General features: G+C 40.6%; 1 protein-coding gene across 1 annotated transcript in view; it reads right to left on the reverse strand.

Annotated features, from left to right (window-relative positions):
• The window catches only part of GALNT9 (polypeptide N-acetylgalactosaminyltransferase 9), a gene marked incomplete at its 5' end in the record, with an annotated part of 158,416 nt that overhangs the window by 82,560 nt on the left and 53,874 nt on the right, over positions 1 to 21,982 (reverse strand). The window contains 3 exons of the mRNA XM_082007487.1: positions 4,292 to 4,489; positions 16,425 to 16,599; positions 18,690 to 18,856. Of these exons, the coding sequence (XP_081863613.1) occupies positions 4,292 to 4,489; positions 16,425 to 16,599; positions 18,690 to 18,856 (540 nt within the window). The remainder of the gene's footprint in view (positions 1 to 4,291; positions 4,490 to 16,424; positions 16,600 to 18,689; positions 18,857 to 21,982) is intronic.

The raw sequence follows: 21,982 nt of genomic DNA on the forward strand, positions 1-21,982 counted from the left end.
CTCAGGAACACAGATGGATTTCTTCCCAGAGCAGCGAAGACCCAACGTGGCTGCATCACCATCACTATGACAGGCCAGCAAGGGGCCTGACTCGCGCAGGAGATGGGCAGGCACTCCCTAACGCAGGCAGCACAAACCACTTCACTGTGGGCATGTCAGATGCCAATTTATGCACGAGTGAGACATACGTGCTTTCCGCAGTAGCTGATTCAGTGTGTGTACGTACACATTCCTACTGGTACCAAGCTATGGCATATTAAAGCAGTAAGTGAGAACATACGCAACAATGAAATGCACCACTGCTGCTGGAGGAAGATAAAATGGATAGCTGTGCAGCACTTGGCTGAGTGAGGCTGACTAATGACTCTAATGTTAGTGGCTGCTGATCAAGAAATCAAACACAGAGCAGTCCACCATAATCATGGCAGGTGAGGCAAGACAAGCCAGAGCCAGAGCTCAGGATACCAGACACCTTCCTTACTGTTCCAAAAAACAGCACTATCTTCTGTACACAGAAAAAAAACCCCATCTTGTTTCAATACATAGTCAAATTCATTAGGAAACCTCTGAAACAGGATCCTTTGTTACACAGTTTGTTGCCAGATGATAAGGACGTTTTGGGGCAGTGTGTTTTCAGGAAAACAAATGGAAAATGACGTGATGGACACAGCGTGTCAAAATAACAATTCTCATTTAAATCTTCACGTTAGAGACATCTTACATCTCAAATGTCAAACATGCAAAATGGATTGCCTGTAGAAGCAGAAGCAGGGAACATCAATTGTTCTGAATTTCAGAGGATTAATGTGGAAAAAAAAAGAACCAACTTTAAACTGTATCAGAAATCTTTTACAAAATCTGACACTTTGTTCTTGCTATTTCTTTATCTTTGCTTGCACTTCAAGGCCACATCCTCTTTGTCACTTGGACCACAACAGCTGATCTGACATTTTATGGTGTGCATTTGACATGACTGCCTATATAGTGCCCCGCTGACTTAAGGGACAGTTCCTGCTCCTTCCCAGCAAGGCTCCGAGTAGGATCACACCACTGTTAAGTGTTCAAGAAAGTAGAGGATCAGGTTTCAAACAGAAAACTTCTGAGAAAAGAAGTAAGCACATCTGTTGTGTAATCCCAGAAGACAACAGGAATTGGACTCTACTTTCACTGTCTTGCCCAATTCTGCAGATAGATGATATTTATTCATGCCATGCAAACATCAGAAATGCCAGGGCTCTGGTCCTCACTGATACCAGGGTAAGCATTCTTTTAACACTGAAAATCTTTAATCCCCTTGGAGATATGGGAGGAAGTACTCAGCTACACCAACCACAAAACCAGTCATGGAGTTATTAGTTATTTGCCTTTTCTTTTACAAAACACACACAGAGACACAAAACAAACCCACTATTTGCTGAAGACAATTTCAAAGGAAGCCTTAAGAGGGACAGTGTAGACAAGGACTAAATGAACTTGCAGTTTTCATGCTGATGCACAGTCCTGCAATCTTATGAATGCACTGAACAGATGCATGGATCCAAACACCATCAGTACGGACCAGTTTGCATGCCTTACAAACTGGACTGAAACAGAAATCACAGTTGCAGTACATGCTGTGGAAAGCTGGTTACAAAACCAAAATCTGTACCAAACCAACAGAAATTTTTGAAAAAGTTTGCTCACTAGTCTGATTTTCCCTTCCTTTTGAAAATATACCTTAAATTTTTTACAGCTAGTAAGTTCCCACCATGGATGCTTTCAAATCTCAATTCTACATAGAGACTTCCTAATCCTTTTCATGAATAAGTGTGCACTTGCATGTTCACTCTTCCCATTATCATAATTACGCTAGCATATCACTTAAAAGCCACAAAATTACATCGTATTTCTATAGCCAAGCATAACACAACAGCACACAACAGCAGAGCCAAATGCTTTAGAAAATCTATCCAGGTGCTACTGCTTTGGAGGCCCATCAGAAATCACTGCAGTGTGGCTATGAAGTGGATGCTCCAGCCTCCTAGACCACTGCCTTCAAAGCACGTGTTCCCAGGGAGAGCAGTAAGTGTTCATGGTTCAGTGTTGATGTCTCTGCATTTTAGGGCATGTAATTCATAATTTGCAGGAGAGATACTTAGGCAATCACAACATCTCAGTACTTCAGGTATTTGTCAGTGAGGGTTGGGTGCTCTCCTCCTTATGCAGCCCGTCTCATCTGTCTTGGGGCAGTTTATGCAGTGTTGAACTGGAGGGTTTCTTCACTCAGGTTCAGAATAAAATCACTGCTCTCAGGAGCCAGCTACTTATGTGCATCAGATTTCAATACTACTCAGTGCTTGAGTTTGGACCTTACTCACTTTTGTATCAGTCCAACTCGGTGCCAGTATAAGTCTGGCAAGAGCTTGAACATAAACCTGAGGAAAGTGCAAGGTAAATCAGGCTCTGTGTTGCTGAAAAAAAATCATATCCCAGTATTACAGGGATGAGATTCCTTATTCTCTATTAAGAACATCTGCAGTTGAATTTCCAGGAAGATTCAGCTTACATACTTCAGGGAATGCACAAGCTACCACCTCTGAAAATCATGTCTAAGGAACTTGCTGAGGTTTAACCTCGTAGTTCAGTCTTACCTGATATGTGATCATTGTCTCCAGAACAGAAGATCCACAAATACTAGAACAACTCATGTGAAAATTAATACAGTGATTTCACATATAAACTGGAAGTAATGAAGTGTGCAAAACCTTTCAGGAATAAAAGACTGAAACCACGATTTCAGGAATGAAAGCTTTGGCTGATTAATCTTCCTTCATCAATAAACTATCTATGAAATAGATATAAAACACCTGCACTTTTAAAACAATGTGAGGAGAGTAGGGCATGTTATCCAGGAAAATTGATTTCCTAAGTAATTACTTTCCTGCTTATTGAGGTTTCAAGCTGAGCAAAGGGTCAGTGATGAAGGACTGTGCTGTCTTGTGGTAAATAAGGTTAATGTTACTGTATAGCTCTGTTTTGCAGTCATAGGGCATGAAAATGAACCTAAGTGCAACTTGCAATGCTTGCTCAAATATGGATTGAAATATTACACTCTGTATGAGGGATGGACCCTGTGAGATGGCCCCATCTAACTGACAACTTAGAAATGTGAACAGTTCGTCTGTGTCCTTTCACTTCCAAAAGACCGCTGGGATCCTTTCAGCTAGGTATGTTGTTTGAAGTGTTTGGGTGGACTTCTCAGGACCTGACAGCTCAAGCTCTGCCCTGGAAGGGAAGTACATCAGCTTCTCTGCGAGAGAAGAGAATGTCACTAGGACCACACAGGAGAGTTTTAGCTTACCTTAGGATGAAGCTGATACACACCAAAATGAAGATGACTCTAAGGTGGAAATTTGTCTCCTTCCTAAGAAATCTCAAAAATAGGGCAGAGCTATGTAAAGTGCATACCTGGGCTTCATATTTTTTAGTATTTATTTCAACAGTTGCTAACAATAGTACCCTTCACCCAGCACAGTACATCTCAGAGGAGCTGTTAGACAAGCATCTGCACTGGAGATGAAGGGCTGGGAGACACAGATTTTCAAATGAAGGGGAAAGAAAGCCCCTTATCAGTTCCTGTTCTCCAACTGTAACAATTCTCAAAAACACTACCACAATTCCTGAAACAGAATTTCCTTTGAAAATTCCATTTCTGTAAGGCAAAATGTTCTCTTATAGAGAAAAATACAACGACACTGACTACGTGGTCCAGTTTCACTTTAAAATTCATCCAGTGGGAAATCTCAGAACATGTGCAAAGTTCTCCAAAAAAAGAGCAACTCTCCAACAAAGCAAGGCTAACACATGTCCTTCTAGTGCTGCTGGGAAGCTCTGGTTTGGGCTGAGGGCCAAGACTGCTGCCTACAGACCAAAAGTGAAGCCAGCCTCACATACAAAATACCTTCATTTCTCATACACACAATGATTCGCTGGCTTATTACACATCACAGAGTCCACTGGAAAATAAAAGCATAGATGAAAAAGATCCCGCTATCCTTCTAAGGGCCGCAATGTGAACTTGAACCACACATTCACAACAAGAGCACCTGTACTTCTAGGTACATTGTGACACAGCTCTGAGATGTGACATGTGCACCCCCAGCTTTGTGTGAGCCATGTGTTTTCTTCAGTTTCATTTTGCTATCCCTGTACAAAGCCTACAGCCTTGCTTCACTTAAATTCCCCCTTGGCAGACAGCTGGGATGGAAACATTGCTAGTACCAAAATGACAACACATGGGAGAGAGATTTACCTGATGGGAGCTGACTCATCCCCTTTATCGAGCCAGTCCTGCGGTGGGATTATGTACATGCACCAGAGGCCCCAGTTATAGCCGTGGGCTGCATTGGCGTATTGCTGCACTTCAAAAGTGTTGTACTTGATATTGTCAATTGCTGGTAAGATGATCCGCTTTCGATCTTCTTTGATCCGGGTAAGTGCAGGTTCCACCCTGAGAACAATAGAAACAGCAAACGTTTTACAGCCATCTAGTAATCCCAGGTCCCGCTTTGCAGTCTGATAAAACGAAGTTCTCTAATGCTGAGAGCAGTAACCCAGCGAGATGGCAGCCCATAAAACAGCGCAGCGGGATCGAATACAGGTCACCGTCATACTGAAGAGGCTGGGGCTTGGTGTGGAATACTTCACATAGCAACAGCACATGAATTATTGCCTTTATGAAGCTGTACTGGAGTTTAACAACACAAAATTTTACCAAATGTGTTTTCTGCGTGAGGCCTGGAGACTGTAATTTCATTTTGCAATGGGCAAGTGTTGAGAGGCACTATCACCAAGAGTAACTACATGGTCCCCTAACAGCTACACCACCAGCATGCCTGCTAGCGATTAAATACCTGCTCTTGCTGACAAGGCCTAAAGAACAAAACACACACCAGGGACTAAATGAATCTGAAGGTTACTCAAAGGTTTTAATCTTGTTTCCTAAGGACTGACCCCATTGGATCTAGTTTGACAAGCGTGGCTGCATTATGCCTTCTAAAACCTCTTTGGTGATGAGAAGATTTCAGCTGCCAGGTGGTGCAAAAGCAGTGAGCTGCAGGAAATGTGCCATCATTTCAAAAGGCTTTAAAACATCAATGTGCTTTCAACAGAAGCTACATCCCAAAGTGTTTCAGTAAAGTAAAAAGCTTCAGTGCAAACATTCATTTCTGACCAAGGCAGTCTGAAGTTGCTATGAATTTACAGAGAAACTGCTCCAAAGAGGTAGCAGACTTACATAAGGGTGGAAAGTACTTCTCAAAGCAGCATTAGAAACAGTCACCAGTTCACTCCTTTGTAACTGTGTTTCCTCTTGAAATAAGCTTTGAAGATTTTGCAGAGCTCTCACATGTATCTTTAAGGGAATGGTGGTTTGCTGCAATTCACAGTTAGTAGGATTTAAACACTGATCTTTTATTATTCTTTTGTTATTGTTTAAAAGGCAATAGTTTCTTTGTTGTTTCAAGTTTGTTACCTTATATTTGTTTGTTACCTTATATTTAGCTTGTTACCATATATTTTCTTGTGTAGGCCAACAGAAATGGATAAGTTATGAAATTAATTCAACCTCCATTTTCAATCTTCACTCCCTCAATCAGAACTATCATAAATTTTCTGATCTCTTCTGCAAGAAGACTGCATTTTCTCTGTACTTGAATACAGGTAAAATATTCCTTTTATGTACACAGACTCAATATCGCTTATATAAGGGCATGTACTGCTTGCTTTCTCTTCTTTTTACTCCCCTCATCAGTAGAGAGAGACATAGATTCAGTGAAACCCTTGAGTATCGATGATGAGCTACTTACTGCAAATAAACCATTTAAATAAGCAATGTAAAATAAGAGCATATCTGACAAAAAGACAAGTTGTCACAGCATTTTATTTGGAGAGAAGTCAGAGAGTTAAACTAGTTTTATTTGGATTCTTCTAGAAAAATGACATTTGAATTTATCAGCTAGATGCCAATAACACAGAGCATGGTAGTTTTAATAAAAAGGATGATCAGAAGCATGGTGGTAAGAGAACACCATTACAAGTTGCAGAAATTCCCCCTGGCCAGGAAGGTTATGAAAAACATGTTCATCTCATATGCAACATGTATTTGTTTGCTACTCGATTTATACTGGGAATAAATCAATGCATCCCCCATGACTGGAATGGCCTGAGGTCTCTCTTACTGCTGCCTGCCACCTGCAATTTTTGGTGCAGTACTTCTATTGTCAAAGCCTAGTCCTGCAAGGTACCAAAGACCTTCCACAGAAGCATGAGAGTGCATCAGCCCAGAGGAGGTACAGTGACTTCAGCTCAGGCTGCCAAGTACCTTTTTGGCTTTAAAATATTTCCTTAGTCAGCAGGATCATGTGTTATTTCTTTTCCCCCTTTTTTGGCATGGCATTTAAAGAACTGCACCCCAGACTCAAAGAAGATTTTTTTCTGTGTGAGAGACAAGAAACAACTGAGAGAGATTCAGGACAGTGCAGTACATGATTCAGAATGCCAGCTCGTATGGTCTTTAGGCCACTCGTGCACCCACATAAAGAGTCAACGTGACCTACCAAATCAGGATAAGCCACTTCCGTTATTAATATGAGATTATATTTATGAGATGAGCTGGTTTAAAAACCAGTGGGTGTGTGGCAGAAAAACTCTTGCAACTCCAATAAAGCAGGGGAAAAAAAAAGCATCTCACAGAAAAGATGAATCTGCTTTTTTCTTTCTATGTTATCTCTGCTTTCCATGTTATCCCAGCCTATAGGCAGCAGAAGAAAACACAGCAGAACAATAGAGATGCCAGCCAGACACCCCTCTCCCACCACGAGCCAGGTGCCTCCATGCATGGCTGTGGTAACCCCTGGGCATATCAGCAGGAGGCTCTCCCACTCTCTTCTGGCCTCTGAAACAAAGGTTTTCAAAATACCAAACGGCAGGTATAGATGTCACTAATGACAGGCCACTAACTGTTTGACTGGAAGAAGAATCCTCCTCTTCATGGTTGTGGAGAAAAAACTATCACTGTCCATGTGGAGCGCTTGCACCAGAAGCCTCGCTACAAAACTGACTCCGAGTTCCTTTGCAAACCAAACAAAACCCTGGGAGGTGGTCCACTCCTGAAGCCCTTGGGCATTGCTTCAACAGATTTAGTGCATTGGGGAAGTCACAGAGCAGAGGGATTACGTCCTCAAGTGAGATCTGGTGCACATCACAGGGCACAGTCGCACCCAGTGACTCCCACAGCATGCACAAATTTATTACGTTTGGGTCTGATTTCCAAATCGTTCCTGCAAAGCAGGAAAACTGACTGCATGCCTTCTGAAGGAGAAAACTGTAAGTGGGTTTCCTTTGTAAGAATCAAATTCTGTCATTCTTATTCACTACCATCTGATTCTGTAAACAGGTCTTTGACAAGCAAGACTTTTTAAAACTATAAAACTATTTTATCTCTCTTGGCTACAGTTCTTTGGTCACCAAATCCTCAAGTCCTCAGTTATTGGGATGTTTATGTTGATACAAAGCAAGACCGTTTAACCATCATACTTAAAACTATCCTGAAATTTCCATGTTCCTTCTACAGTTCCTCCTTGTGTGCTCATTTTGCAAGTATTTTACTTTGAAGGGTAGATTGAAATCGTGTAATGAAAAAGCTGAAAGACGTAAGGAATTCTCCTCCCTTAATGTCAGATGTCTGCAGTAGACCCCCCACATCCAAGGTAATTGCCTCAAACTTTCATTCTCAGCAGAAAGAGGCAGAGGCTAGCACTGTTATAGTAAGATGCTTCTCATAATAATGTAGACAGTGAAAATAGGTGAGATTAATAATGTTCCAGAGGAGCGTATTTGAATATAAAGGGAATTTAGCCTGCTACTTTCCAAGACAGCTTAAAATTGGACTGTTGAAGTGTAACCCAAATAATGGATAGAAAAAGAACGTGAACAAAATATTTAACGGTCATTCTGATTTTCAGCCCTCGGTCATATTTGTGATTATGTTCATCTGATACTTGCGTCTTGGAAAAGCTAATGCGGGTCCTCATTTTCTTCGTAACAGGAACATTCCATTCCCAGCCCTGGTGCTGCTGTCATACCAGCCATCACCAAACTACTCCTGTCACTCTACAGTTGACTCTGTTTTTCCAGTTGTATGGCTTACATTTATTACCACCTGACTTGGTGCTTTGCATCTGAATGGCACAAGGAGGGATCTCTGGAGTGTACTACAACAGTCGGATCAAAATACATGATGAAATGTCATTAATCGCTATCAATCTATTAATTTAAAATCTCAGGTTTTGAACTTTCATGAAATCTGAGGCATCTGAAAGCTGTGATGGAAGTTCTGTTTCAGTCCCCTGCACTCATGAAATGTAAATGTTGAAGATTTACATTTGTGTGTTGAAGAACACTTCAACAAGTGTTGGTATCTCTACCTTCAGGTTACAGATGAAGTAAAATGCCATGCCAAGGTTATAGAGTAAATAGGTATGAAAGCAACTGTTGGAACTCCATTTTCTCAACCTCCCATCCTCCGCACTGGAGGCGACTTTCTTCCTCTGTCTGTATCCACACGTGTGGAAATCACATCCCCACAGGAATTAGGAACAGGAAAGGTTCAGTATCTGGACAGACTGCACATTTATCTAACATCCAAAATACGTTCATACGTACAAATAAGAGAGCAGGCTCTGAGTCACAGATGGAAAGAGAAAATCCAGTGCAAATTAGTTCCATGTTCCTTAGCCCAACTCAGAATAGAGTGTCTTTTAAACATTGTACACCTGTGAGATTTCAGAGTTTGTCTTGCCCAATCAGGGACAGCAGAAATAGCAATGGGGTATTCAGACGCCAAGCCCTAGCTCCTCTCAAGGAGATCTACAGGAACATTCAAATCCCAGATTCTACCAATGCACCCTCTGCACTACTGACACTGCTTTGTGCTCTATTTTTCTGCCTGCCAAGATCCCTAGGTAATGGCCAGTGACAAAGGACTATAAGCTTGAACAGGACTGGGTAATGGACTGTGTTTACATGCTTATCTTAGGTAATCCATGAAATATGAGGGGTTTTTTATTGCTATTCATTGCTAGCAAAGTCCAGCCTTGGAGTAGCTCTATCAGGCTCAACGGACTTACATGGTGTCTTTGTCTCTGTAAGGTGAGCTACACATTCATCAAATCCTTTGTCAACTTTGCTGGTAATTTTGGCTTTGTCTAATTGCTTCAGGTTTTTGAAAGGATTATGATTAAATCTTTCCTAGTAATTTCTAATTTTTTTCCTAATTTTAAACTGCTACATTATTATGTAGATTTAATCATCCTTTTTATAGACACCAGTGTTCTTTCCCTGTTTTTTTTTTCCCCTTGTCTTGTTTTTTCCATTGTGCATCTGCAGAAGTCAGGTGCTCCTGGCAGCTCCCAGGACTAAAGGACAGTGGAAGAGGTTGCTGAAGTCCAGGTAAGTTCAACATGCTATGCTGATGAGCTACGATATGTTGTTTGAGTATTTCCTTTCCACATGGCCATGGCTGGCAGTAAGGCAGCATTCAGCCCTGCCTGATTAGGTATATAAGCCAGATGTGAATATTGAGATTCATCTCTATTTTTCACAGATGCGAAAATATTAGGTTCCTAGTTTGTATCTGAGTCAATGTACTCTGTGGACACAGAGTAGTATATATTGTTAACAAGTTATTTACTGGAGCAAGAGGAAAAATTCTCCCAGACATATTCATAGACATGATGGATTTCAGTAAAGTAAATATAATCAAAAGTTTCAGCTTTAAAGGTAGTGTTTCCCTTCATCCAGTTCTTTTTTCCACCTAATAAAAAACAAGTAGGCAATTTGGGCTGGAATTTGCATGACGTAAGAAGTTCCTCCCTTCTATCCTCTCTAAAAATATCTATTTGTCAGTGTCCTCCTCTCACTCTGAATAGTTTTTCCTGGTGAATGGTTAAAGCCAGAGGAGAAAGGACAGTAAATTTAGTTTGGCTAAATGGTATTTTCACTTGGGTTTTATTTCTCTGAAGCAGTTCCAGAAATACAGTAACACACTGCTGAAGTCTCATTCCCAGGACTCAGCCCTGTGATTAACAGTGCTTGGTTGAAACCCCACAAAGCATATGGGTGTGCCATGATTCTGGTGGGCTTCCCACGGGCACAAGCATGTGCTAGGAGGAGCATGCACAGCAGGTGCTTTGGTAAGTGCCTGCTTCTTAGAGAAGCTCTCTTGGGGAATTTGTGGAAGGTATCTCTGACCAGGAGCACATTCACAACAAAAGGATGTCTCAGTTTGTCAAAGTGTTGAGCATATCACTAAAGACAGCACATGCATTTCATTCATTTAATTCTTTTGCCTACCAGTGGATCAAGTTCTGGATTAACACTGGATTTTCCAAGGTGTTGAGCACCTCTGATGACTTCAGATTGACTCCGGCAATGCCAGTACTGTGGGCCCCCAAAAATAAGTGCTCCTAATATAAACATTAGAGTTAGAAAAGGAGTTGGAAGGCAGAATTTAACCCAGAGTATAGAATAAGCCTGTAGGAAGACTGAGAGCAAAGGCAAGGGTCACACTGTGATCACATGGGCTTCTCTAATCCTATTGTAAGTCAATCTCTGAACATATATGCATTCTGTATTTAATATTGGGCCAATTCAGTGCAGCCCAAACCCCATGGGAGACCACAGCAAACAAAAATTGTATGTCCTTATCAGATTGCTGGAGAGTCCACACCAAGGGGGAAGTCTAATTTTTCACAATGCTAAAAGCAGCAGCTTCTTCCAGGTGAAAAACAGATAAAAACAAGTTAGTAATGAGGTCCTCAGCACACATGATTATATAGTTCACCTTTTAAAATATGTAAAAACACCTGCTGACTTCAAGCAGACTTTTAAAAAGGCACAACGTAGGAATAAGTGCACACAATCTAAGAGAAACCACATGCATGCTGCCGGCCAGATGCTCTGCTGTCCAACTCTTCTACTCCAATGGACTTCACAACTTCAGGGAAGCTTTGCTAATGTGCGTCATCTGAGGAGTGGGCCCAGAATTCTTTTCAGTTCTTTGGTAGAATGATTGTGCTAGGCACCTGTCAGAAACTTCCTTTCTGCCCGCCCCCCCATGTAAGTTTTTTTTAATTTGTCCAAAAGTAAATCCTTTCCTAAACTATAGGAATCACATTGGGAAATGTCCCTCCTAAATTCTGCCCTGTCCCAAGTGGGTACCCAAATACCCTAATCTCTGGTTCTTTTGAGAGAAATATGTCTATTTTTCATCTCCACCATCACTATTCTAATTTTTACTCCAATAAAAATAGAACATTAAAAAATCCAACCGCTTCTTTTTCTCCCCTTCACAAATCAGAATTATTATTTTTTTTCTTTCAAGGACTCAAGGAAGAGTCCTTATAAGATATAAATGAAAGACAACATGGTTTCATCTGTTAGATTTTATGGTTTAGTGGGTTTAACACCATATTTTAGTCTGGCTGCACCAGTGTCATTTACCATGAAGTAAAAACTTAACACAGAAATATAAGAAAAAAATATGTGTAAACTGAAAGCTTATTTTGCATGTGATTTTATACGCTACCTCAGATTTCACTGACAATATACATTTACCAGATGCAGACAAGCAGGTCTACTGACATACATAATTCTTCACTGAGGCCAGCTGAGGAATATTTCATGCAGAATGCCTTTCCTGTAAATAAATGTTCAGAGAACTAAAAAAAATAAATTTCATACTCCTTTCCTCAGTCTCTAAGAGGAGAGAGAAATTCCCCATCTGTTCTACCTGACATCTCTATCAGCATCCCTGTGTGCCTGGGGAGGTTTCAGACCTGTAGCCCCCAGCCAGAATGGAGAAACACAGCATAAGCGCCTGCTGGAGAGTTAAAGATCAGCTCTTTGGCTGCCAAATCTGAATAGCTCTTTTCTGCACCACTGAAAAGCAATGAGGATGCTTCAATGAACATTCTAGGTTGTTTAGGTAGATGAATAGTTGAAGTTGCTTTTCTGGCATGTCCTCTGTATGTAAGCTGGCACTGTAAGCTGGCACTGTCCCATGAATCTGAAAGGCCCACATGGCTTCTGTTGCACACTCTCCTCTTCATTCAGATAATGTTAGTTCACTTTCGCTATCTAAAACATGTATTCCATTAAGTTACCAAATTGATCCTAAGTGATGGTAGAAGCTTTGGATGAGAAAAAACTCCCTTAGTAAACACATGTCCCTTCCTTTGCATTTGCATAAATAAAACTTCCCAGGTCAAACTCAGCATGGTACCAGGGATGCTGCAATGAACCATGCCCTGAGCAGGAGTGATAGATGTGAACCCTCCAGAGGGGAGGGAGAGCACAGGAGAAGGATTGCAAACATGATTTCACCCTCACCTTCAGCACTTCTCTCACTAGAAGGAAAGAACAACCTGGACCTTGCTAGGGCCCTGAAGAGTCACCTGAGCTTAAACAGGGCGGACAGGGAGTTTACCTGCTGGTAGAGTTTGGCTTCCAGTACACTGCATGAAAATATCGAGGGAATTTTCAGGGAGCAAAGACCTGGTGTCTTTGCCTTACAAAAGCATAAGCATGTCTCTGTTCTAGAGTACTTGGGATAACCAAAGCCAGTAGAAGATTAGGAGGAAATCAATTTCTTTTTTCCTTTACACACTTTCTTGAAAATCCATTGCTTATGGCCACTATAGCAAATCGCACTACGTACTACCGTATAAAATAGCATCTGCAAAATATTAGCCATAGACCTGGGGATCTTGCTCTTTAGCTCTTCTTCTTAGTTCATTAAAATGACAATTTTCTATATTTTTAAAACACTGCCAACTTCAGGGATGATCCATAACGATGGTCTGTGTGTGGCACAGTCTGACGGATACTGGCTTATATTTCAGGTCCTCTTTCTCATATCAGGCTGCCTCTGTCTCTCTGGCATGTTGAAATCTTTTGACGAAATCCTCTTATTCCATTCCTTCCTTATTGATACTCCCCCTTTGTCTGGCAAAATTTTAATTACTACAGTATTGCATAACTCCATTCAGTGCTCCGATATGACCTCTGTGATATGAGCAAAAGCAATTCCTAAGATAGAAAGCAAGTATAATACTCTACCGTTATGTCTTCTTTTATGGTGCCTAGCACTCTCTTTATGGCTGCTAATATATTGTGGTCTCTGCATTTCACTTACAATTTCTGCCCTCCTTCACTCAATGTGTCCTTTTTCTCACCCAGAGAATTAACACCTCATCTCTGCTCTCTCCTTCCTGCTCCCAGTTATAATGCAGTGAAGTTCTCGTCCCCTTGCCGTATTATTCTTTCCCATCTCTCAAAGACAGGAGTCTATATAATGCTCTACATCTTCTGCAATACAATTAGCAGCCAGGATATACTGTACTCAGTGCTATTGTGTGTTGCTTAATGCACAGTGGGTGGACCTAATACAAAAGTCAGAGGAGGAATGCTGAAAACTTCAGAGGACTGAAGGGAAAACTGAACTATACAGGCTTAAATATACCCTCAGAGAGGAATGTACAGGAGCTTTCACACCTATTGGTTCTGCTGGGTTGCTGACTCTAGATGCTGACTTCTATTGACGTTAAGTAACCATTAAAAACAGACAAGGTTCTATTGCAGGACAGGTTGAATTTTACATATGAAATGTACACATACATTATTGTGTAATTTGAATTTAAAATTCCATTTGAGGATTATTAATAATGGCCTCCCTTTCAGCTAGTCCTCTCCACTGTTGCTCTCACAGCTGCAGTATTGGCTCACAATATCAAAAGCCTTAAGGGGAGCAGGTCAGTAGAAAATCTCTGCTCTGCATTAATACATTTCAACACCTGAGAAGAAAAAAGCAGCAATTAAGCACAGCAAAATAAATAATTCAATAGATAATTTGACTTGCCAGGTTATAGAGTATTTTTTTTATATCCTACCAGATTGTATTTTAGTTTAGAAGAAGTGTCCCTGGAGAGAAATGCTGTGAGTACCCATAAAATGCTATAGTGCGATATAAGGCAAAAGCTCACCCATAAATGGGGCAACTATTGTTTAAAGACAAGGTTTTTTGTTGTCAGAGTCTTGCATGTTTCATGATAAAGTGATGAAGTCCCTCTCTGATTCTTTATGAATTAATCTGCCAACTGATTAGGCAGGTAAAGCAGCCATAGATTGGAAGACTAAAATTCCACTGCAGGTACTTGACTTTTAGATGGAACACAAACCAAACAGAAAGCTAAAGCTCTTTTCTGTGGTAAAGGAATTGGCTTATTTTTAATTGCCTCACAAATAATCCAATAAAGGATTAATTAATTTTTGGATTAATAAATCCAACAAATAAAGGCAGCTTTGAGTGGGAGCAATCCATGTGGCCTCTGAATACAGGAATATACATTGAAAATAGGGGAAAATATTCATGCAAGATGAGACTTAGTAGGAGAATAGAACAGCAGTACTTTAACAAGATACTCCCACAAGTCCCACAGGACTACCAAGTTGATAGGGTTATGGAATAGGGGTCATGTTAACCTGGTGGGAAAAAAATAAAGCAGTCCAAATGGAAGGACTTTCAGTCCCTCCTAGTAAAAGATGAGATGAAAACTGAGATGACAGGCAACCACATATGCACAGGTGGGCAGAATTAAAACTAGGAGGAAACAGGTAAAACAAGGTTTGAGATGGCTGTCAGCAGCCCCAAAGGAACAACAGGAGAAACCGCAGAAGGGAACACTCTGAGCCTCCACATGCCTCTGAAACAAAGGGATACGTGATGTTTCTGGTGCACGTTTGCTATTCTCATTCATCCTCTGTAGCTGCTCCACAAGACAAGTGGTCTCAAAGCAGCTACACAGACTGGCTCAGCAGTATTACTGAGACTTAAGCACACTTGTTGAAAGGAGAGTACATCAGGGAGGATGCAGTAAACACAAACACTTTTTATCTCGGATATACACACACTCTCATTTATTGAGTAGTCTAGGTTCTTGCTATGCTGATTTCAACCCTTTCTGACATTAATGCAAAGCAGTAATGTTAAAAAAAAAAAACAACAGACACAACCAAAAGCAACCACAAAACCTTTCCTGCTTACTGACACCATTGCCTAGCTTCTCTGGGTGGTGTACATCAGTAAGATCTCAATGTCCTTTATAGAAGTGATAACAAAATTCTCCACAATGCTCAGAAAGCTGCAGCTTGGGCAGGACAAGCACTGGGACCAGTACTCAGAGCATGCTCTCCCAAGTCCCCGATTCTGTCCAGTAGCTGATATGAACCTTACACGAACATTTGCAATGATTTGAAAGATCTAGTTGCTTTAAAAGCACATAAATAAATTAAAACAGCTCTTAAGCTTATAGAAAATTACTACAACTGCTATTATAGTCTTTCATAGTCCAGGGTAAAAAAAATGGGGTGAACATAAACCAGGTGCACTACAAGACTTACTTTATTGCATCTTCCATTTTATAAAGATTTTCATGAACATATAAAAATACACACTCCACTCCTTTGCAATTAAATTTCTCTCTGGTTGTAAGTACAGCTATTTTTAGTTTTAATTTGGGGATATCTCCCAGAACTGCAGAACATAATCAGCTCCACCATAACCCTGCATCATCATTATCAAATACCAGACTATCTTTGGAAAATATGTATTTTACATACTGAAGGTTCCAACAGCCCTTTTTCAGCTGACTATACATACCAGTTTGTCCAGCCCCTACTTTCAGTAATGCAAATACTAGCCACTAAGTGATGCTACAAAGATTTACTCCAACTGCAGATCTGGCCCATTAAGCCCGAACCTGTGCTTGCCACGCTCAATACTGCTCCCTTGCAAAACAAAGGGGATGAGGAAAGGATTGATAATTTCAAGCCCCATCAAAAATGCAAGAAATAATTCAATGTTTCCCTCAAATGTAAATACAAGAAAATTTATGAGAAAATCAGATCTATATCCAAGTTTCTAAGAAGAAATAATAGAAAATGAGGAGATAAAAAAAAAAGTCCTTGAAAGTATGCATCTGCCTCCAGCCCAGAGCCTCCTCAGTGGCGTCTCCCCATTTGACTGCTTTGGAGGTTTTATACTCATTGTGGTTTCAATTACTTCTCTCTCCACTGAGCTGTACTAGAGCAGGCACAACAGCTTTTTTATGGATCTTGCAGCCACTGCAGAAGATTGTCAGCAATGTTGCAATAATCTAGAATATTACTCAAAAGTAATTGCTAATGTGATAACATCAGCCTACAGCCACCTCATCCCTACAGTTTTTCAGCTTCCCTGTTGCTGAGCAAATCTCTTTCACAGCCTTTGAGACATAGGTCACAGTGCAACAGTACCGCTCTCCCTGGGAGAACAGCCAACAACTTACCAGCCAATGTTGAACTCAACGTGAGCATCAAAGAACCCGACAACAGGTGAGGTTGCTGCTTTCCAGCCTTGGATTCTGGCTCGAATCAGTCCTTCTCGTTTGTTATTGCGCACTATTTTCACCAGACCTGGGTATCTTTTATTGACATACTGGTCCAGATTAAATTTTAGCTCAACTGCAGAACAAAAATACCACACAAATATTCAAAATGAGAAAAGCCCTGCAACGTTATGTTTTACTTTGATTTATTCTGCAACAGAAAGGGAAAGAAATGCTTAATGTTCCTAAACCCTTAGTCAGTCTCACAGATACAAACCAAGTATCACAGCTGTGGCATGGACCAGTTCCAGGGGTATCAACTCAGAAATTCTCTAGGCATCAGAGCAGTTACTGTTAAGACTTGCACAGGTTTAGTATGGCCTGATGGATTTGAGTATTGTTTTGAAGAGGTAGTTTGTCTAAATATTTTTAACTAATTACTATTATAATTCTCTGATGATTTGCATTAGGTTACAACTGGCCTCTGGAGAAGCAATTCTGACCTTACAGCAGTGTAACATGGGAGTCTGGTCATTTTTTTTTCTGATTTATGCTATTCAAGTAAGAGTTTGAAAAATAACCTCAATGGATTTTGGGTCAACAGTTAATTCAGATCACAGGGTTTTACTTTAAATATAATTAAGACTCCTCAATACCAGGCTTCTTCCTCGCTGAACTAAATGGATATTGAAGATCTCAAATAGACTTCTTCTCTTTTGTTAATTTTCAGGCATTCAACCACAGACAGAGTAGAACTCATTCACTCCTTTATTCAGCTTCATTTCAATAGGCTTATAAACAGGCAAATTACCAAAATAGTCTCTCTATTTTTTAAAATAAACCTAGTCTGGTAATTCATTTACACTTGCAACTTATTCATAATGAGGCTTTTACACAAATATATTTATTAGGAAAACTAGTAGAAGCTTCCAGAACATTAGAAGCCTCATTCTTCTGATCTATATTACACAGCAGAATCATTATCACTGGAATCAAAGACCTGATAAATCTCCAGTTATCTAGAAGAATGACAGAGAAAAGCCATATAAGAGTTCACTGAGGAACGAGTCCAATTCTCCTCTGTATTACATTGACTCTAACACTTTACAATCTCACATAATTATTCCATAGGTTACACTGCCATAACTGAAGGCAGAATTGGACAAAAGGTTTCTTAAACCTTGTTTCTTAAAGGTTTTGGAATTTATTTTTGTTTTAGTGATTTATTCTCTCAACCCTCCTTTCTCTTTGGGGATCTTGAAGAGGAACAACAACTTTTAAAGCTATTTAAAGGTATCTGTGGAGGAAATGCTAAACTTGAGCCTTATTTTAACAAATATTATTTAAGAAGATGCAACAGTTCTAGATGTCTACGATATAACAACTTAAAACACAACAACACTTCTTGTCACCTGTATCCTAAAAGTTCTTCAAACCCAACTGTCCTGTGAAACATGTTGATCAATAGCACCCTATGCGCTCACCAATATTTTGAGTTTTGATTGCTGTAACAGAAGTGTTATTTTTACACTAATGAACCAGATGACCTGAAAGTTGCTTGTGCTTTGTGCCCATTCTGTTTCATTCTCATAGTCAAATTTACTCCTTACCTCAAAAAATCAGACACAAAATCTGATATTATCAACACCTGTTAAAATCATGAAGCAGGTGCTTCCATGTAAAAGAATAGAAACTGTGTGTAAGGACAATATGTAGCTCCACTTTTCCTTGGAAGCAGAATTTAAACTTTTAGCCTATCAATAGTGATATACCTCTGGATCTGAAAATTTGGAGAAAAGTGTAATTTCTACATTAAGATTGCTTATAAAAATGACATTCATCCTTGTGAGGATTTTGATGAAATCAGCAAGGTTTATCCACATAATGTTTATTTGTTATACAAGTAGTTGTATTCACAGCTTTGTGCAAGTGGCTCATTCAACCCTCTCATCAACAAACACAAACTCTTTTAAATTCTAGTGACTTCAGTAGAGGTACATCAATTTACACCAATTTATGATATAGCTTATTATCCATAAATCAGTGGTTGTGTGTATGACCTTCCTCCCCCAGCTGTTTAAATGCACAATGACTCAATGCTGTTTCATCCCAACATTAAAAAAAAAAGCATTTCAGCTAGTAGTGACCAAACTCCCTTTGATTTACATTTCACGTCCGTTAACCACACACGATACAGTACTCAGAGGAAAAGTTACGTATGTTCACCATTGTCACTGTTGTCATCCACCAGAATTATCTCTTTCAGCAAGTGCGATGGGGTGTGATTCACAACGCTGTGCACAGAGCGCAGGATGACAGAGAGCGCCTCATTTACAAATATAAAGACCACAGAGATCTGGGGCAGGTCATCTGGGTAGGTCATCTGTTTGCACCTGTAGAGAGGAAAGAAAGAATTAAAACCCAAGCAGCCACTTGGAGGTAAAATACACTGGAGAGTGTCCTCTCCTCATTACTCTCCAGCATATAGGGACTTGCAGACTTGGTTCTTTCTAACCCCAAACAAAGATGTGGTAAAAGCTCAAAAGAAGCAACATAGCTAGGATCAGCACTTGCCACGCTTTCTGGTTTTGCAGTTTGTGCAGCAATAACAAATGTATGACGTTTGCTGTACAGGCATGCACTTGCTGAAATATTTGCAAAACAGATCTGCTCCATCTGAGACGTCACCTTGGTAGGCATCCTGAGATTCACAATTTGCTTTTCTGCTTGCTCACTGATGCATATACGTTACCATAGGCCATTTTGAGAAGAAAAACTGGGGTCTGAAGAAGTCACACAGTACAGAGCAGAACCTCTGCTTCCAAGGCCCCAGCCCATGCCCCTCTGTAAGACCCTACTGCCTTGTTTCAGTGCAATTCTCTCCCACTAGCAAAGGTTCTAACTTTAAAAAGTTATCTATGTGTTCTCACAGTCAAAAGCCATTCAGAATTACCATAGCAATTACTGAACCTACTCTCTAAAATACTGCTAATGATATCACAGGAAATGACTTTTCCTGCTCTTATCAAACTTTCTGACCTCTTTGCTCATTACTTTGGCATAACAATCACTTTTTTTCCCCACTATCAGCAGTCATGGGGATGGGAAGGGCAACAAAAGCTTGACTGCTGGGTAACCTCTGGAAATCTGTTATGAATTCTAGTAAAGTGCAATTATTCATAATTCCTACTCATCCCAGCACTATTTGCTCAGAGACCTGAGTAGTTGTCATTGATTACAGTGTTACCATAGCTACTTACTGGCAGCTTGCTGGTGGCCTGTACCATACAGAGGACCACTGTGTAAAACTTCTGGCTAAGCATCATTCTTACACAGTCTAAAAATAAACCTGGAACAAGGACAGAGATTTACAGGAGGTGTGAATGCTCTGACACAGTCACCTTCTTGAATTTATTTTTGAATGTGATTTTCCTCTTGACCACACCAACATATCGAAGAATGCCATCAGGAACACTTCGCTAACAGGAAAGAGCCATCAGCTAAAAACACGGACCTTGCAAGGTTTCCCTTGATGAGGGACATCTTTGATCTGACAGCAATTTGCTTCAGAGCCTCACTTGTATCAGCAGGCCATAGCAAATTGTACCTCAGTAAATTGGACTGGTACCCAGGGAGTGGGTGGAGATGAAGCAGAGGGAGCCTACTACGCATTCTGGTGGGGTCCTGCAGCAGCACTCACAGCTAGCAGGGAAGAAGGGAAGCAAAAAAACCATGTAGTTGAAGTCTGGAGGCAGCAAGGAGGCTGTGGCCGAGGAGGAAGAGGAGGAAGTACAGCGAGAAAGAGATGGTAGTTAAAGCAGCACTTGCGATGTAGAGGAACAAACAATCAAAGGAAAGGTAGGATGAATGCAAATGTCAGAAGCAGAGACACACGTGTGGAATGACCAAAGTATTTTGCCTAGGAAAAGACAGGGCATCACTGAGATAGTACAAGACCTCAGTGGATTAGGCTGGGCTTCCTTTATCTTCTGATCAAGAAATTTTGCCGAACTTTTCTGGAGTAAAAAGTATTTGTTTTATTGGCAAGTGAACTGAAACACCTGGGCATCCAGCCACATGTTCCTGTCCAGACTGAAAGGTTGAGTAGGACTAATCCCCAGCGCTCTTCCTCCATCCTCCCTCTTACATTCTGAGAAAATCGGTATTTCTAATTCAAGCTTTAAAACCAGCACATCCAAACCATAACCGCCACTTTTGATTTATTTGTTCTTTGTCATACTATTATAATGCATCAATGCATTATTATCCTAAGTCTGATGCCATGGTCTCGCTTTTCATGCGATTTCATCACTGAGAACCAAGACTTTTCATGCCTTGGTTCTCAGTGACTACTTACATTGCAGGGCATCGTGGACTGCTTGAGATAAAGGGCTGTTTTGAATTTGTTATCCCACCTGGGTTAAGTCATTCCTATCACTTCTCACTGCATCCTTCCTTCTGTCAGCTCTCCCCTTTCTCTGTTAGCAGGATATAGTTGAAAAACTGCATTATGTCTGCATTTGGAAAGAGTGCTCCAACCATGACATGTTAGAATATCTTGGGTAACCCCACTACAACAGGAACATCTAGATGGGCAAACGCAAACCTCAGAATTTAGCAGTGGTCAAAAGCTGTCATAATTTTATTTATTACAGCAAGGATGAAGAACAGCAAAAGCAGCTGTCCAGCTGAGTAGACTTTTCAAAGTACAGCAGTGATTTAGGAGTTTATTTCCGCCAGACTTCCAGTCAACCTTGAACTCCCAACTCCTTAGAGTCACTTCAGGAAATGAGATGGATGTGCTGAGGTAGTCAGGAGAAAGTACTGGTCCACTAACAAACACTTCTGATGACTGAGAGCCTGAGCAATCCCAGTCAAGGGGCCTTTCCTTAAAAATCAGTGGGTGCTTAAGTGCTTTGTTGGATTGCCGCCCAAGTGCTTCCCAATGTATTCTGTAATTAGATACCAGCCGCAGAAATTTACAGTTAATACTTACTTCATTCCAAGAAACACTAACCAGCAATTGACACTCTGAGCCAAATAGTGACATTAGCAAGTCACACGCAAGAATGCACTGCCATCAAAGCACAACTACACTTGCTGTCACCTTACACCACCTTTGCTTGGCCAGATGCTGACAACAGACTGAGTGCATTGCCATGGAACGTTCAGTCACTTGTGCCTGTATGCAAGGTTGAGAAAGGCAGAGTTTCAGGAGGACACATGAAGTCCTCCTTGGTGCAGCCCTTGATTTTGGCCCTGAAGCATGGCAGCAGGAGGGAGTTCATTCCAGAGAAGTCCCAGGAAAAAAGTAAGGCTATAATAAGCCTATTGACTTTCAATAAAGCATAGGGCATCCTCTCAGAAAATGGTTAGAGCAGCAGTTTGGAGACAGAGGGAAAGCATCAGGCAAGAAACCTACGATCTAACAATGGAGGAGCTTAATACGAGACTAATCACTTCTATTACTTCTTTTGAGAAGAAAAGTAACAAGAAGGTGAAGACATCAAACTGTATGA

The sequence above is a fragment of the Phaethon aethereus genome, assembly GCF_964289735.1.
Source record: "Phaethon aethereus genome assembly, chromosome: 17".
Classification (NCBI taxonomy): Eukaryota; Metazoa; Chordata; class Aves; order Phaethontiformes; family Phaethontidae; genus Phaethon; species Phaethon aethereus.